The sequence below is a fragment of the Felis catus genome, chromosome A1 (genome assembly GCF_018350175.1).
Source record: "Felis catus isolate Fca126 chromosome A1, F.catus_Fca126_mat1.0, whole genome shotgun sequence".
Classification (NCBI taxonomy): Eukaryota; Metazoa; Chordata; class Mammalia; order Carnivora; family Felidae; genus Felis; species Felis catus.
In genome coordinates, this window is record NC_058368.1 from 25,448,913 (window position 1) to 25,468,217 (window position 19,305).

A 19,305-nucleotide genomic window follows, 5' to 3' on the forward strand; every position below is an offset into this window, starting at 1 on the left:
TTCATGTGAAATGTCTAGAACAGAGCAATCTACAGACAGAAATTAGTGTTTGCCTCAGGCTGGGGGACGAGGGTGATGGATAAAGGGTACAGGGGTTTTTTTTGAGATGATAAAAATGGTCTAAAATCGACTAGTGGTGTCGAATGCACTTATCCATGAATGTATTAAAAACTGATTAAATTATAAACTCAAAATGGGTGAACTGTAAGGCTTATAAACTGTAATTCGATAAAACTGTTTAAGAAAAAAGTCCTCAAGGATTATGGAGACATGTTAAAAGAACAAAGAAGCTATTTCAAGGGGCCTCCACTAGTCAGATCTGGGACAATTCTGAGCTTAAAAAAAAATAATGACAATAGATACTATGACTTTTTAAAAAAAATCCACTAGTGTACAAGGGACAGGAGTAGGAAAAAGGGAAGGAGAGAAATTAATTTTTTTTTATTTTTTTTAAATGTTTGTTTATTTTTGACAGAGAGAGAGAGAGAGAGAGAGAGAGAGAGAGAGAGAGACAGACATAGCATGAGTGGGGGAGGGGCAGAGAGGGAGACACAGAATCGGAAACAGACTCCAGGCTCCAAGCTGTCAGCACAGAGCCCGACGCGGGGCTCGAACTCCCAGACCGCGAGATCGTGACCTGGCTGAAGTCGGACGCTTAACCGACTGAGCCACCCAGGCGCCCTGAGAAATTAATTCTTTACAGCAGACTGCCAACTAACATATGTGGAAGAAATGGCCGATATGAAAATTGCCATCTTGCTACTCCCAACGTAATAACTGGTTCAGACACAGATCATTAATGGTTGCAATAACCAGAAAAGATGCTGGGGAACTCACATAATCTCTAAATATCATTTCATCATTACTAATTACAAAGGAGGTAATGCACTTTTATAATGAAGTCAGCAATTACGACATTATCCAATGGTGGAACATGCTGACATTATGTGCCTTTGATGTGATAAAGTACACATCAACCTTGTAGTATTCGTGCAAAAAAAAAAAAAAGAAAAGAAGTGTAATCTGAATCTAAATATGAGGAAAACAATCAGACAAATCCAGAATGTGGCACATTCCACAATAAAACTAGCTTGGTCTCTTCAAAAAAGTCAATGTCATAAAAACAAAAACAAAAACAAAAAAGCAGGTGGGGGGAGACAATAACCTTGACTAGACCCCACTCTCTAAATTTTTTGATCTTGTTAGGAAAGACATTTGAAGGACAACTGGGGAAATCTGAAAATATACTACATACAGTATATGTAAAAATGGCATGTGATTATGTGAAGAATGTTTTCTTTTTTTAACATTTCTTTAATGTTTATTTATTTTGAGAGAGAGCATATACATGCATGCTCACCGAGTAGGGGAGGGGCAGAAAGAAAAGGAGAGAGAGAATCCCAAGCAGGCTGTCAGTGCAAATCGTGACCTGAGGCTTGATCTCACAAACTGTGAGATCATGACCTGAGCCGAAAGACAACTGAGCCACCCAGGCACCCCAAAAATGTTTTTATTCTTAAGAGAGTAAGAATTGAAGAATTCAGAAATGAAGACTCGTGATACCTATAATTTACTTTCAAACAGTTCAGTAATGAAATATCCACACAAAAAGCTAAAGTAAATGGGACAAAAACAGTAAATCTGAAAAAATTCTAGGTTCAACTGACTATTCAATGACACTAAAGCATTATAATACTGCTTTTTTTTTTTTAATTTTTTTTAACGTTTATTTATTTTTGAGACAGAGAGAGACAGAGCATGAACGGGGGAGGGGCAGAGAGAGAGGGAGACACAGAATCCAAAACAGGTTCCAGGCTCTGAGCTGTCAGCACAGAGCCCGACGTGGGGCTCGAACCCACGGACCGTGAGATCATGACCCGAGCCGAAGTCGGACGCTTAACCGACCGAGCCACCCAGGCACCCCATAATACTGCTTTTAAAAAGGTGTGATAATTGGGGGCGCCTGGGTGGCTCAGCCGGTTAAGCATCCGACTTCAGCTGAGGTCATGATCTCACGGTTTGTGAGTTCCACCGCACACTGGGCTCTGTACTGATAGCTCAGAGCCTGGAACCTGATTCAGATTCTGTGTCTCCCTCTCTCTCTGCCCCTCCCTCTCTTGCTCTCTGTCTCTCTCTCAAAAAAATAAACATTAAAAAAATTTTTTTAATTACAAAATAAAAGGCGTGATAATTTTATCACAGTTGTGTTACAATTAGAAGTGCCCTTACCAAAATAAACAAGTGGGACTATATCAAACTAAAAAGCTTCTGCGCAGCAAAAGGAACCACAACAAAGTGAAAACATGACTTACAGAATGGCAAAAAATATTTGCAAACCATAAATCTGATAATGAGTTAATATCTAAAATATATAAAGAACTCCTACAACTCAACAGCAAAAAAAAAACCCAAATAACCCAATTAAAAATGGGCAAAGGAACTGAATCAACGTTTTTCCAAAGAGGATATACAAATGGCCAACGGGTAAATGAAAAGATGGTCAACATCAATAACCATCAGAGAAATGCAAATTAAAACCACAATGAGATAATATCTCACGCCTGTTAGAATGACCATCATCAAAAAGATAAGAGATAGGGGCGCCTGGGTGGCGCAGTCGGTTAAGCGTCCGACTTCAGCCAGGTCACGATCTCACGGTCCGGGAGTTTGAGCCCCGCATCAGGCTCTGGGCTGATGGCTCAGAGCCTGGAGCCTGTTTCCGATTCTGTGTCTCCCTCTCTCTCTGCCCCTCCCCCGTTCATGCTCTGTCTCTCTCTGTACCAAAAATAAATAAACGTCGAAAAAAAAAAATTAAAAAAAAAAAAAAAGATAAGAGATAACAAATGCTGGTGAGGATGTGGAGAAAAGGGAGCCCTTGTGCTCTGTTTGTAGGATTGTAAATTGATGCGGCCACTATGGAAAACAGTATGGAGGATCTTCATTAAAAATAGAAGTACTATACGATCCAGCAATTCCACTTCTGGGTATTTATCCAAAGGAAATGAAAACACTAACCCAAAAGGATATCTGCACTCCCATGTTCACTACATCGTGACTCATAATAGCTAAGACATGGAAACAACCTAAGTGTCCACCAGTGGATAAATTGATAAAGCAGTTGTGATATAGATATACAGTGGAATATTATTCAGCCATTAAAAAAAAGGAAATCCTACCATTTACAACATGGATAGACCCTGAAGACATTATGCTAAGTGAAATAAGTTAAAGACAAATGTTGTATCATCTCACTTTTATGTGAAATCTAAAAAATAAAAACAAAAAAGGTACAAACTCTCAACTACAAGATAACTAAGTACTAGGAATATGATGTATGACATGACTACATAACTACAGTTAACAGTACTACATGATAGACAGGAAAGTTGTTGAGAGGTAGATCCTGAGAGGTCTCATCACAAAGAGAAATTTCTGGGTTTTTTTTTTTTTTTTAATGTTTATTTATTTTGAGAGACAGAGCGTGACACACGAGCAAAGGAAGGCGGGGGGAGAAAGAATCCCAAAAAGGCTCTATGCTGTCAGCGCAGAGCCTGATGCAAGAAGGCTCAATCTCACAACCTGAGCTGAAATCAAGAATTAGACACTTAACCGACTGAGCCACACAGAAGCCCCTACAGAAATTTCTTTTTATTGCTATCCATATGAGATGATGAATGTTAACTAAACCTACTGTGTAATCATCTTATAATGTATGTAAATCAAATCATCATGCTATATGCCTTAGGCTTATACATTGATATATGCTGATTATTTTTAATGGAACTGGAAAAAAAGACTTCACTGCAAACAGTAATACATGCCCTTACCTTTTAAAGTTACCTACTGAAGTATTTACTGATGAAATGTTTGGAATTTGTTCAAAAATAACTAATGATGAGGAGGGGGAGTAATGGAGGTCTAAGTGAAACAAGACTGGCCATGTGGAAGCTGGGATAATACTATGTAAGAGTTCATTGTATTACTCTACTTTTTGCTTATATTTGAAACCTACATTAAGAAAGTTCTAGATTCTGGGCTCCCTAGGTGGCTCAATCAGTTGAACGTCTGACTCTTGATGTCAGCTCAGGTCATGATCTCGTAGTAGTGGGATCGAGCCATGCAGGAAGTAGAGTCTGCTTGGGTTTCTCTCTCCCCCTCTACCACTCGTGTACACAGGCCCTCTCTCCCTCTCTCAAAAAAAAAAATAATAATAATAATAATACAGGTTCTAGATTCTAATTCTATTTTAGCACTAATACCCTCAGCATTATTTAAACTCTGTCAAGCACTGAAAGAAAATATTCATATGCAACTAAATCAGTGAAATAAATGATCAGTGAAATAAATCTAAGTCTTCAAACCATAAACTGGACATCAACACTGTATAATTGAGGAGACGTCCTCCAGGGTTTTTATGAGACGGAATGACATGTGGATGGTTATGTGACCATCAACTACAGTAGCTCCTACATTATCAACCCTCTTCTGTGCCATTTATTAAAAAAAGAGAGAGAGAAATAACAAGGAGTACAAATTCAATTTAAAACTTGAGAACACATTATTTCCTAGAAAGGGGAGGGAAGTGAATTATAAAACACAACCTGAAGGAAAAACAACCTAACAGATCATTTCTGTTCAATTTTTGTTTTATTTTATTTCCTATGATTTTATGGCCAAGTTTATCTTGATTTTACATCTTGAGTGAGAATTAAAAAGAAAAATCCTATCTTCACTCGTACAAAACATCCAAAAGGTATGTGGGACTGAGGGACAGATCAAGGAAGGGGCCCCTACCTCCATCATCACCAACTTATCAGGATACGCCAGGTCTCCCGGAGCAGGTTTGTAGCCCGTGATGTCCGTCTGAATGTAGATGTGGGTTCTGTAGACTAGCCGCTCTTGTACGTCTTCCAGCATCTGCTTTACTCCAGCTGCAAATGCTCCCAGTTGTTCAGCTGATAAAAAAGTGTAATCATCCATCCTTTTTATATTTGGAAAAATGCTTTCTTTAAACAAGCGAAAATATTGCTAAATTGCCTAGTAATAGCAGGAACCGTTTTTGCCTCGGGGACTGTGGCTGCATTCTATTTCAGTATGATTCAAAGACCTCAGAAAAATTTAATAAATTTCTTTCAATTTCCTCATATTGAAAGCTGGGAAATAAATTTGCCCTTATACCCTCTTCCTGGGACTCTGTGATATTTCTATTATTAACATGAATAATAAAATCTGAATTTTAAGGTGTTTTGTGCTTTTTAAAAGTTATCTCATACAGCTTTGGACTAATCCTGAGAGAGGGCTAGAGCAGCTTAGTAGCTGGGGTATCATTCCTATTCTACAGATAAATTGAGTCCCACAGACAGTAAATGACTTGTTCATGTTACTACAAAGAAAACGGAGTAGAAATTTAAAATGAAATATGAGTTCATATAGAATTTCTTCATTCCTAAGATGCCAAGAGTGTTAAACCAGTAATGCAGTAACCAGTGATGCAGTAACAGCTTTCCTAGGGGTGGGGCGCTGGAGACACTACACAATAACATAAATACTCCATTTAACTCAGAGGCATTAATATATGAGAAAATATACACCTTAGAATGAACTAAATGCAGTAGAATAAGAAACTCTGGAAGCATAACAAACCTATAGTGTCTCCTGAGCAAAGTCAAAGTGAAGACAGTAATTTCTGCCAGTAAAATAACCACTTGAAGGTTTTTTGGTTTTTTTTAAGGTACCTAAGTACCATTAGGAAAATGACAATCAAATCAAATACAGTATGAAAGAACGTATCAGATGGTTAAAGTAGAGCTTTCCAGAGCATTGCTTTTATTTGTAATTTCAAAAAAGATAAGTTATTCATATGTATGTACGCTAAAATAATTTGTTTTTAAATCAAGAGTGAGCAATATAGTCAATGACTTCATGTATTCTAGTAAAAATGTATTAGAAACACCTAATCCAAAACCAACAATTCTCTCCGGATTTCTGATACCAGAAAGAAAGGTAACTGTAATTATTTTATTACTAATTTTTCCCAGATTTTAAATTCTTTCCCCATTTAATTTGTACCTTTAGTCAAAAAGTAAGGTGCATCTTGATTTAAAAAGGGACAAGGCATCAAGCCAGGCTATAAAAACATTAAATTTATACAGGTGAGTGGGGTAGAAGATAGGGAGTTTTCAAATTCACTGAGCCACAGATACAATTAAAAAGACTTTTGAAATTTTCTAAATTATCATTTACCATTGTTCTGTACATGATCTTCAAGCACCTCATTTTTAAGGATCCCACAAAGTTCTGATAGAGTCTCTAAGTGAATAACATGAATGATCAAGGGCCTGAAGACATCATACAACGACACACACAGTTTCTCCAAAAGTTCACTACAATGAAAGAATAAAACATGGTTATAAGTAATAATCTTTTCAGGATTTTCTAACAGTATAAATGGCATCATTGATTTCTTCCAGCCAATAAAAATTAAAATCTACTGGAAAACAGTGTATAGGAACATTACATAATGAGAAGCGAAAGGGTAAAAATAATACTGCAGTTTTGTTTTTGCTTTAAAAGCTCAAATCAGGGGCACCTGGGCTCAGTCGGTTGAGCATCCGACTTCAGCTCAGGTCATGATGCACGCAGGGTCTGTGAGTTCGAGCTCCACGTCGGGCTCTGTGCTGACAGCTCAGAGCCTGGAGCCTGCTGCAGATTCTCTCCCTCTCTCTCTGCTCCTCCCCCACTCACCCTCTGTCTCTCAAAAATGAACAAATATTAAAAAAATTTTCTTAATAAAAATAAAAATAAAAATAAAAGCTCAAATCAATAAGGAGTCTTCAGCAGCCACTCAAATTAGCTGCCCCCAGCCAAATGTCAATTTATTACAACTTTATTTCAGCAATACTTTGATATATATGTCCTTTGTCCACAATAACAAATATTCCCAGTAAGTATCCTTTTATTTATTTTTTTTTTTTAATTTTTTTTTCCCAACGTTTATTTATTTTTGGGACAGAGAGAGACAGAGCATGAACGGGGGAGGGGCAGAGAGAGAAGGAAACACAGAATCGGAAGCAGGCTCCAGGCTCTGAGCCATCAGCCCAGAGCCTGACGCGGGGCTCGAACTCACGGACCGCGAGATCGTGACCTGGCTGAAGTCGGACGCTTAACCGACTGCGCCACACAGGCGCCCCGTAAGTATCCTTTTAAATTCTACATCATTTGTGAATCAAATATAACATTTTCCCTAGGAAAGATGAATTCAGAATTCTTAAATACTTAGATAAACAAACCTCAAAGTACTTTGGACATAGGGGCACCTGGGTGGCTCAGTCAGTTAAGTGCCCGACTTCAGGTCAGGTCATGATCTCACGGTTTGTGAATTTGAGCCCTGTGTCGGGCTCTGTGTTGACAGTTCAGAGCCTGGAGCCTGCTTCAGATTCTGTGTCTCCCTCTCTCTCTGCCCCTTCACCACTTGTATTCTGTCTCTCTCTCTCTCTCTCTCTCTCTCTCTCTCTCTCTCTCTCTCTCTCAAAAATAAATAAACATTAAAATTTTTTTTTAAAAAGTACTTTGGACATACAAGTATATTTTTGACAATTTTAAACATTTGATGGTCTATATTCTCCATATTGTCAATAGTGCTCTCCTATACATAGCATTTCATCAGAAATGATCAACCTAATCAATACCATGAGATAAACTTGTCTCTTCCTCAGTACAAGAGTTACAATGTTAGAACCTTTTTAAGAGTCAAAATCGCCAATAGGAAAAAACCAAAAGTGACTAACACGGGCAGAAAGACACTTTCAGAAAAATAAGGAAAAGGTATTAAATACTGTATGTATTTTTAAGTGTCTTTCATTGGTTAGAACCACAGAATTTTTTAACTAGAAGGAATTATCATACTTAGTGGAGATAAAGGGATATAGATTGCCAAGACTTAGTTCCCAATACAGGATTCTTTTTTTTTTTAATTTTTTTTTTTTTAACGTTTATTTATTTTTGAGACAGAGAGAGACAGAGCATGAACGGGGGAGGGTCAGACAGAGGGAGACACAGAATCCAAAACAGGCTCCAGGCTCCGAGCTGTCAGCACAGAGCCCGACACGGGGCTCGAACTCACGGACTGCGAGATCATGACCTGAGCCGAAGTCGGCCGCTTAACCAACTGAGCCACCCAGGCGCCCCCCAATACAGGATTCTTACTATCATCCCATATTGTCTCCATAAATATATTATAAATATAAAGGCATGTTGGCCTTTAAATTGCATTTATTTTTCAAAAAGGTACTGTCCCACCCAAGAGTATTCTGTTCACACACCCACAAAAGTTAAAATATTCTGCAGTTAATTTTATTCATTTTTAAAATTTTTTTTTAATGTTTACTTATTTTTGAGAGAGAGAGAGACTGGGGTGAGCAGGGAGGAGCAGAGAGAGGGAGATACAAAATCCGAAGGAGGCTCCAGGCTCTGAGCTGTCAGCACAGAGCCCGATGTGGGGCGTGAACTCATGAACTGCAAGATCATGACCTGAGCCAAAGTCAGACACTTAACCGACTGCGCCACCCAGGTGCCTCTGCAGTTAATTTTTAAATAGTCATATAATATAATAAGCCATGATGGTTATTAGCAAATTAAATCTTAAAACAAGAGGTAGGGGAAACTGGGTGGCTCAGCTGGTGAAGCATCCAACTCTTGATTTCAGCTCAGGTCATGATCTCACAGTTTGTGAGATCAAACCTCACGTCAGGCTCTGAGCTGACAGCATGGAGCTTGGGATTCAAGCTGCTTGGGATTCTCACTCATTCTCTCTCGCTCGCTCTCTCTCTCTCTCTGCCCCATGCACACGTGTGTGCACTCTCTCTCATCCTCTCTCTCTCCAAAACAAAAAACAAAGCAAACAAAAAAAAAACACCAAGAGTTAGATTTTGTGCACCACCTACTCTAATTTTGATGTTGGTTTTGTGAAAAATTCATTGTAAAGCTGGTGCTCATCCTGGCACACGTGAACCATAAAGGCACAGCCACTGCGAATCTGCAGGAAATAAACACACATCACCTACAGTTAAAGACACACAATGATTCCAGCACTTAGAAATAAAGCAAGTATCTTATTTGCAATGTGATTATGCATATATATTCATAAAAGTTATGCAAGAACAGAAAATGGTTGGTTTCCAAAGATTTACTGCCGAACATAAACATGGCTCATTTTTATTTTCTTTTGTCTTCTAAACTTTTGACAATGAAAATTACTTTTCTAGTTGAAAAGGGGGTATTTAATAAAAAAATCTTTATATATCTTTCTATAGTATGAATTAAAGTCACAAAACAAAAAAGCATTCTGCAGCAAAAGTGAAAACTAAATGGTCACTATAAATCCACAAACTGTGGTACTCCATCTTTAAAGGAATACTTGTTTGTGAATCTTCATTCTTCAAAAAATACATCAAAATGAGAATATTTTGACAAGTTGACTGCTAACTACTACACCAGATTTCTCTTACCTGAAAGAAAAATTCTCTAAGTCTGTTGATATGGGAACCAAAACTTATTTACCCACTTGTAGCTTCTAGAATACCAAAACATCTCAGGGGAAGGTTTAAACACCGAACAAAACTAGTAGAAACTTACCAAGGCACAATGATCTCTGTTGTTCTGGCTGGTTAACTCTGTTACAGTACAAGTGATACTAGGGCCTAAAAGAAGCTCCCGCTGGTCAAGGTAACACTGATGGATGTCATTCAGCAGTTGCTGGTACCTGATGAAAAGCAGATGGGATTGGCATACAAACTTCTGAGTTCAGGTATGTAAATTAAATCTGATCTTAAATCCCAGAAGTGGTTTCCAAACCCCTAAAGCTGTAAGGTCACTTCTCATTTGCCCACATTAAATACCACAAATATTTACGTATAAAAAGAAAAAACAAACCATAATGAACTGTGGTTCAAAAGCTGGAACTTTTAAAGAAAGATTTATCTCCCAAGAGTAGAGAAAGATCTTACATCTGTTGAAATTAAAAGCAAATTCTGCTTGGTGCGCCTGGGTGGCTTAGTCGGTTAAGCATCCAACTTTGGCTCAGGTCATGATCTCATGGTTCATGAGTTCAAGCCCCGCATTCGGCTCTTTGCTGACAGTGAGGAGCCTGCCTGGGATTCTCTCTCTCCCTCTCTCTCTTTCTGCCCGCCCCCCTCTCAAAATAAACAAACAAACTTAAAAAAAGAAAAGAAAAGAAAATCCTGCTATGGGAAAAAGAGATGCCTTGCAAACTCACTAAGACACATCTACAACCTTACTCCCCCAAATAAGTAATGTGCTGCAAGGTTTACATAGCATGGAAGGTAACTGCTCAGAAAATATGAAGGACATAATAAACTTGGAAAAAGAGCACATCAAGAAGAAGGTCATTTGGAAAGTAAAGAAATTCTAGGTACTCACTCAGGTATTTTTTCAGATCGCTGTTCTATTTGTTCAATGATAGTCTGCAAAATAAAAATATATTAAAAATACATTTGTTTTAGTTATACTTTTAATTACTTCCTCATTTTAACGAATACACGCTAATGTCAGGAAATCTGTAAATTCAAAAACGCTGAAATATAAGAATCACCTATAATACCACAAAATAACCACATTTAATATTTTAAGATACTCTTTCAGTTTTTTTGTATACTATAGTTACTATATGTTTCTTTAAAAAAAACTAGAATTATATATTCAGCTTTATAATCTGCCTTCAAAAAATTAACACTTCAAAACATATCCTACTCAACAATCAGATGAAAATGTATGGAAAGCCTTAGCATAGTGCCTGGTATCTAGTAAACACTCAACGAATCACTATTATTATTATTTAAAACATTACTTTCACAGCCCCCACGGCAAATGTACCATAAATCAAACATTCTGTTCGACATCTACATTGTATCCTGAGAAGAAAAGCCCAGTGGTTAGGAGTGAAACTAGAGGGTCTGGGCGCCAGCTGCCCAGGAGTCGTCTGAGTCCAGCAGAGCTGGCTCCCGTCTCTTGACTTTCCACCTCCCACCGGGTAAAACTGCTACAATAACAGAAAGTACTTCCCAGTCGGGACACCCAACACTGGCTCAAAAGAGATACTTTTAGGGGCTTTTGCTCCATTCTCCTAAAACGTTTCTGAGAAAGGAACTGATTTATATCCCTATCAGCAGAATTGTCTGCCTGACCAAATCCTCAAAAGCACTGACTGTTAATCTGCCATTTTCTTGACCAAAAAAAATGCCAGCTAACCTTAAACTGCACATATTCTCCACGGAGGCTATACAAGCACTCATATTTATTAATCGTTTGCATTTTCTTTGAGTAATCTGGCCACTTAGAGTAGATATTTATCTTTCTTACTGACTTACAAGCACTCCTAGTATATTGAAAATATTAACCCTCTCACACTTATTTGTTGGAAACATTCTAGTTTGCTTTTCTGTGGCTGTTTAAAATTCAGAAAATTTTTTTTTAATGTTTATTGTTGAGAGAGAGACAGAACACAAGTTGGAGAGGGGCAGAGAGAGAGGGAGACACAGAATCTGAAGCAGGCTCCAGGCTCTGAGCTGTCAGCACAGAGCCCAAAACAGGGCTTGAACTCACAAACCAGTCATGACCTGAGCCAAAGTCGGACACTTAACCAATTGAGCCACCCAGGTGCCCCTGGAAAATGTAATTTTTATATCACAAATCGTTTACTCCATAATTTTTTCCTAGTAATTTCTGCTAGTTATTTTTTTTTCTGCTTATTTTTACATTTAACTCTTTGGTTTACTGATAGCGTATTTTGGTAATGTCATAAAATGAAGACCTGACTTCTTTTTCCCCAAATAGTTAGCAAATCTTCCCAATACTATGTAGAAAACTAGAACCCTTCCTCTTTAAGAAATTTATATACTAAGTTCTAGAATTTTCCATTCCAGTGATCCACTGATGAATTCTTGAATCAGTATCACTGTATTTTTCAAATTTTTCTTGTCTCGTTAGTCTTGCTTATTTAGTATACCAAATGAATTTTAGCATTATCCAAAAAGAAATTCCATTGGAATTTTTGCTAAGATTACATTTGACTAATAAATTATATTAGGAGGAACTGACATTTAAAAAATTAAGTCTCCTGAACCAGGAACAAGAAGTTTACTATTTATTCAGTCTTTTATGATTTTCTGTCCAGTTTTGCCATTTTCTTCCTCCTTGTATTTCCATTAAGGTTATTTGTAGATAAATATTTTATGCTGTCACTAGTATGTCAGGACTCCATCACATGTATTAATTGGTTACCATTAGTAAATGGCAAGCAGAAAGGCCACTGAGAATTCTAAAATCATTTTATATTCACCCACCCCACGGAGCTATATATCACATCTATCTATACCATTTCTTTTCTAATCAAATTTTTACCACTGGTATTCGACTACTAAGCAAAAGCAACCAATCGGGCACAATCTAAACCTCTTACCATCAATGAACCACCCTTCTCCTGTATCTTCTATAAATAAGACCAAGTTTCTCTTATTTCAAAAAACAAAAAACCCCTTTCAACTAACTCTGGGAGGGAAACAAGAAAGGGACTGAGTCAGTCAGCAAAAGTAGACTACTCTTTCTAGTATCTTCACAAGGAACAGGAAAAAGATACATGTACCAGCTGGTCAACTGTATCTTGGCTATGTTATTAAATATGTAAATACTGACACACAGACCTACTTTCTACACCCTCCATTTCTAATCACTCCATCAAGACAAATATTTAGCACGTAAGTACCAGCCACTGTGCTAAGGAGAATAAGTAAGGCACATGTTCCCAACCTCAAGAATATACTACCAACAGCTTAATCAACCCCTATTTCTCATGGACTAGTGCAAAATCTTCCTTGTTGATCAGGCCTCCCTGTCTCAAATCTTGCTTCGCCATAATCCGTCTTCGAAGAGCATCCTTAAGCTAAAGAAATGGCAAATCTGACCAAATCATTCTGTCTAAAATACTTCACCAGGGGGGCCTGGGTGGCTCAGCTGGTCAAGCGTCTGACTTCAGCTCACAGGCCATGGGTTTGAGCTGCGAATCATGCTCTGAGCTGACAGTGCAGAGCCTACTTGAGGTTCTCTCTCTCTCCCTCTCTCTGCCCTCCCCTCACTTGCACACATTCACATGCTCTCTCGCTCTCTCCCAAAATAAATAAACTTAAGAAAAATAAAATACTCCACTAGCTCTCCGCTTGTCCTGAATTGGCATGACTTGTGACGCCCCTTGTGAAACGATCTCTCCCATCTTTCCTGTCTTTTTTTTCCCCATCACACGTTACCAACGTCCTGTGTTCTGGTCACAAGTTACAGGGAGCTCTGCCAAAATAAGTGTGGCTACAACCATCCCTCTACGTGCCGTCTTCTCTGCATGAAGCATCCTTACCAATCCCCTCAAGCCCGCTATAAATCTGTGCTCCTTTCGGTCAAGTATCACTTTCACCTAGAAACCTTCCCTGAGCATCACGGGAAGAGCTAAGTGTCTCCTGTTCTGTGCTCTTAAGGCACCTCCAAGGTATGCTACTGTAATGTGGAAAGATAGTGCCTACCTTTCATTTGTATTCATTTTCCTGGTTTAGCAAAAGGTCTAACATACAGCAGAGCCTCAAAAGGGCTGGCTAAATAAACTTCACAGCAATATCCTATTTACGTCAATAGACTTACTCTGACTTTGGGAGCAGCAGCTCGAAATTTCACATAAAATAATGTGAAGGCATTGTCTGCATTGGGTACAGATGCAGGATCCTAGAGACACGGGGAAGGGCAGGGAAGGAAGATAATTAGCAAACAAATCATCATTCAGAAAATATGACACCAACCATTTAAATGGCTACCACTGGGCCTGTATACCAACCAAAAGCTTACAGAGAAAAATCTCAAAGACTGATTAAATATTAGTATTATTGCTACAAATGAGACATGCTTAGGTGGAACTGTCATCTCCTTCCTCTTCATAACTAAAATTTACCCTATGCTGCATGAATTTTGGTGGTAAACAGACCTGAATTCAGATTCATACTCAGTCACTTACTGACAGCAGGATAACGGCCACATCACTGGACCTCTCTAAGATTCAGCGCATCCATTAAACGCAGATTAGTCATAAAGGTGTTATGCAGCTCAACAGTAAAGCACTAGTTACTGGTACATTGTAGGTACTAGCACTGATTAGGTATTAATTTCCTAAACTTATTAAAAATCTTACAAAACAGAAAAATTATATAGTCTGGCCTTCATGTCAGCTACGAACAATATGAACAGCAAAACACAACCCGAAAATCAGAGGCTTTGAACTAAAAGTTCAAGAAGATTATTTCATGTTCTTTGAAAATGCATAGTCTTTATGATTTTATTTTCTTATATGTTCAGTGACCATCTTAGCTAGGTGCATTCTTAATTTTCTAACCTAACTCTCTGCTCATTTTCCACCTAGCATCTACTATGACCTGTAATTTGTTTGTTTCCGTCTTTGCTGATTATTTCTTCTGAATTATCCATGAGGGCAGGGACCTCGCTGGTTCCTTCTCACTATTGTACAGTTCCCAGTACAATACCAACCACTGAGAAGGCACTCGATGAAAATACATTTGTTAAACACAGAAAATTAAATTATCTACCATATGTAAAAAAAAAAAAAAAAAAAAAAAACTCAAAGCATCCATCATATGTAATCCCACCCCTAAGACAGAACTAGTTTTATCATTTTGCTGTATTTCCTTCCAATATTTTCATGAAGATAAAATGTTTTAAGTGACAAATGGTTCGAATCTTATTGTTTACCAATAGTAATGAGTACTTCTCACATTATTAAATATTCTTTGAAAATAAGATTCTGATGAACAGATATAATACAGCCATTTTTTCTATGCTAAATAAAACTGTGATGCATAGTCTTATTTAACAAAATGTTAAAAAAAAAAAGTTTCTAGAGGTACTAAGTACTAATCTTACATTTAAGATTATGGAAGGTAAATGAATGAATACAAAAAGAAAAAGAAAAGAAAGGAACGACCTCACCAGTTAACTCACCCTTTTCAATAACTGACTGGTGAGGTTCTGTAGCGTGTTCACAGTGTATGTCTTCATGAGGTGCAAGGCTTTAGAAAGACACTGCTTAAACTTCAGCAAATATACAGGATAATCTTTAAAATGTGGCTATAAAGGAAAGGGAAAGATTTACAAAGAGGAAACAAACACTGGCACAGCCAACTACGAAAACAAACCTGTCCTTAAAGTAAAGCTATGTATGATGTTCAAAAGGTCTTATATAGATTGTAAGCTTGACGAAGACGAATACGGGCTTCTCCCCTAATTCCCCTTCAACCAAAAGTTCACTTTATGTCACTTCACTTTTACAAAAGACCTACAGTAGTACCCGTTTTTGTTAACCAAAAGAAAGCCAATGAGGATTTTCACTTTTATGAAATGGTAACTGCTTCTTCACTTTAGGACACTTTGATTTACAAAAGGTTTCATAGGAACATTCTGCTTTCAGATAGTGGGGAAAACCTGTACAGCTATAAATCCTTGGGGGATACAAGGAGGGTGATGAAATCAAAGGGCCTGTTCCTTTATTTCCTCCCAAGTAACTGTTTCCAAAGAAGTATCTAGAACACCAGGAAGTCAAAAGCCTAAAAATCACCCATCCTTTTAGGTGGCTATACCTGTGTCAGCCAGGATCCCTTTCTGTTCCAGAGGTTGCCTCAGCAGCTGAAAGTACTTTTTTTTACATCACTACTGACAATGACTAAGAATTTGCTACAGTTTTTCTTCAAGTATATTACAGATACCCTGTTTCCCTTCAGAAGAAATACCTTATAACATAGGAAGGAATATAATGTGAATGTTAAGATTTCTTAAAAACATACAGAAACAGGGGCGCCTGGATAGCTCAGTTAGTTAAACGCCCAACTCTTGATTTTGGCTTAGGTCATGATCTCACAGTTCGTGAGTTCAAGTCCTGTGTCGGGCTCCATGCTGACAGCTCAGAGCCTGTTTGGGATTCTCTCTCTCCGTCTCTCTCCCTGCCCCCTTTCCTGCTTGTGCAGGCACACACACGCATGCACTTGCACTCTCTCTCAAAAATAAATAAATATACTTCAAAAAAAATACAAAAATATCATGACTTACATGAGATGAGATATATGTTATACAGTCATCTAACTTGGCCAGCATAGGTATAAATCCTTCACTATTAACAGACAATGTAGGAGAATTCAGTTTCTTTAAGGAAAAAAAAATTTTTTTTAATTCACAAAAAATATTCAGGCAAAAGTTGAAAATTATGTATTAGAATTAGCATACTTCCCTTTAGACTATAAGTTATACTAATGTCTTTACATTTTAAGAATCATCAAAGTATCCTCAAATATAGCCCATGTGTAATAATAAAGAAAGGACAAAAAAGTAATAGTGATTTAATTTAGTTTATTCCTAATGAGCTTTAAGGGGCTCTTCATAAATTTGCAAATATTTACATTACTGCATTGTACAATGTTATATTAACACCTCAAGTACCTAGACTTCTCATTTGCTAGTACAACATACACAAATTTCCTACTTTCAAATAGTGGCGATTTTTTCAAGGTTAAAGGATTAACTAGCACTCATACTATGTTTAGCAGTCATACTATGAAAGTAAAACAATATATAAGCAAAATATAAGTAAACGTTTAATGATTAAATATATACAAATAAAAGCATAAACACAAGTAATATATATAATGTTTAATACTTAACATATAAAACTATACATTAAGACATGAAACTATTTTACATACATGTTTTATATAAATATGAAAATGTAAGTAAAGAAGTGTATGCAAAATATAAGTAAAACCAGTCAACTATTTATCTTGATAGCTTAACAATGAACAATTTCCCCTTGCATTCCATTATTAACTGGTTACTGGTTTTCTATCTCTGTAGTAAACCATAATAATTATAATTAATTTAATACTTTTAGTCATTTATATGTAGTAATTATGATTAATTTATGAGCCGGGAAGACATAGGAATGTAATTTACACAGCAGTCTTAATTGAGACTATTACTTTGATATACAAGCATGCGTTATAAGGACTATACTCCAAACTAAACAGGAGATTATTTTAAAAAATATTTTGATTGCTAAGAGTAGCACAACCACAGCAAGATTTAAAATTTAATACTTCCTCTCACAATCTTTTCAGCTCACAAATAAAGATACTATACGTGGTAACAGACAAAGGGATTTTAATAACAGCAATACAACTTAAGAGGAACTACTGTTTAAATCATATTTGAAAAAATCTAAACTGGTAATGATACCTACATGGGGTACAAGTAGGAATATCTATCTGCAGGCAAACTATTAAGTTAAATTATCACTCAAGTCAATTTATAAATTTAAAGATTATATTCAGAAAGGAAAATACAAATAAAGTCACTAACTTTACAAAAAGTAAAAAAAAAAAAAAAAAAAACCATGCTTACTGTGTTAATAGTTTCCAATTCATTAAAATAGGAAAGCTTTTGTTGAATGTTTTCTGCCAGATCAACAAGTTCCGACTTGCATTTTTTAAAAGAAAAAAATCAGTATAAGAACATAAGAATCAACACTCCAGTCTCAAAATTACACTGAATACATTTATACCAGACATATAGGTTTATTTTAGACATAAGATTTTAGACTAATGCTCAAAGATTTCTGCAATCGTGGACAAATTAAGTGATGATTATTACAGCAACTTACATATCTTTTATAAAATAATAAATAATTCCCTTTTAAAAACACATAAAATATACAGAGAAGACTCAGATCAAGTGACTTACATGTTCTATCTTTAGATCATGAGTTTAAGTACAATCTAGATTAGTTCATCTTTTCATAAACCCCACCATTACTATAATCACTTTGCTTATTTGAAAAGTGTCAATCAAGAGTGGACAGGGCAAACTAATGTATCGTCTTCATTCTGAAACTGTACTGAGACTTAACAGCTCAAAACGTAGGCTTGCCTTGCCACATTCATGTGAGCTTATTTAGAATCCAAACAAGCTGGCAATGTCATAACGTGCATGCTTAGCACAAGGCCTCATACAGAGCAGAGTTCAATACATAGTTGGAGAAATTAAAGAGATCAAAATTAAATTCTATCCATCTATTTAAAAATAAAATGTTAAGTATAATCACTAGCCCTCACCCCTACTCCAAATTACCTGTTCTTTTAGGAGCTGTTCACAGGCTTCATGTAGGGTTCCTGTCTTATTGGACACAAAAAGATACTGTTTCTGCAATGATTCCAGATGCTGAAGAGCACTGTTTACATCATTCAATATAGCATCACACTGCTCCTGAAACCCAGACAAGTAATCCCTCATCTGTCTAGAAAACAGAACCAAAAGGGGATTGGCAATAATATTTTCCCCCAATAAGCAGAGTCAATAAACAACAAAGTCTCATTTTTCCCCAAATGCTTGAATCTCAGGAGAAGAGTCGACCTACTCACTGAAGTTTATTATATTCAGAAAGGTGCCAAAAACTATGTTAACACCTTTTCCAAAGCTTAAGAGGAAAAAAAACCACTGAAACAATGAGCAACAAAAGGAATCAGCCTTAAAGCCACAAGCTGGCTTTTCACATTTAAGGCAATAAATCACCGACTCAACTTTCAAAGACTGGGACACTCGGGCCAACCCGGGGTATTAAGTAGGTCAATCTCTCAGGTCACTTAATGTCTTTGAGAGACGGTGTGATGTCACGGAAAGAATTTTGGACTTGGAATCAGAAGACCTGAGTCACTGAGTCATATGAGGAAAGTCGCTTAGTATTTTCAGGCTTCAGTTTGCACATTTGTAAAATAGGAATAATATAATACCTTTCCTCACATAACTGCAATAAAGATTAACTGAAATCACACATCAAAGAGCCTAACACATTACCTAGCAGTAACAGTCACTTGGTAAATGTTAACTAAATGCAATTATTCAATCCACAGTCCCCAAATCAGCTCGACACTATGCACCATCATTTCCCCTCTGCTATCAACATACACAAACAGGACAACATAGTTACACCCATTCTAGGTGGGCATCCCCAAAATCTCTTGGGTCACTACTTCTAAAGAAAAGCAACAAACATCTCAGAGTTCCTGTAAAATTCCCACTTGAACTCAAACCTTCTTAGAGTTCTCTAAAAACCAATGTGTGCACCTCCTAACCTATTAATTATGATACAACTATTTGTTTAAATCACACAACTTATCTCTAGCTCTTCTTAAAGAAAATGTT

At 37.0% G+C, this 19,305-nt stretch overlaps 1 protein-coding gene across 3 annotated transcripts in view; it reads right to left on the reverse strand.

Annotated features, from left to right (window-relative positions):
• COG3 (component of oligomeric golgi complex 3) overlaps nucleotides 1-19,305 on the reverse strand; it is a 72,959-nt gene that overhangs the window by 42,387 nt on the left and 11,267 nt on the right. For all 3 annotated transcript variants that reach the window (XM_006927301.5, XM_003980400.6, XM_019826762.3), the window contains exons 4-13: nucleotides 18,235-18,400; nucleotides 17,509-17,583; nucleotides 16,165-16,257; nucleotides 15,064-15,189; nucleotides 13,699-13,779; nucleotides 10,438-10,481; nucleotides 9,634-9,760; nucleotides 8,943-9,034; nucleotides 6,244-6,383; nucleotides 4,795-4,955 (exon numbers count right to left, since the gene is read on the reverse strand). In XM_006927301.5, the coding sequence (XP_006927363.2) occupies nucleotides 4,795-4,955; nucleotides 6,244-6,383; nucleotides 8,943-9,034; nucleotides 9,634-9,760; nucleotides 10,438-10,481; nucleotides 13,699-13,779; nucleotides 15,064-15,189; nucleotides 16,165-16,257; nucleotides 17,509-17,583; nucleotides 18,235-18,400 (1,105 nt within the window). The remainder of the gene's footprint in view (nucleotides 1-4,794; nucleotides 4,956-6,243; nucleotides 6,384-8,942; nucleotides 9,035-9,633; nucleotides 9,761-10,437; nucleotides 10,482-13,698; nucleotides 13,780-15,063; nucleotides 15,190-16,164; nucleotides 16,258-17,508; nucleotides 17,584-18,234; nucleotides 18,401-19,305) is intronic.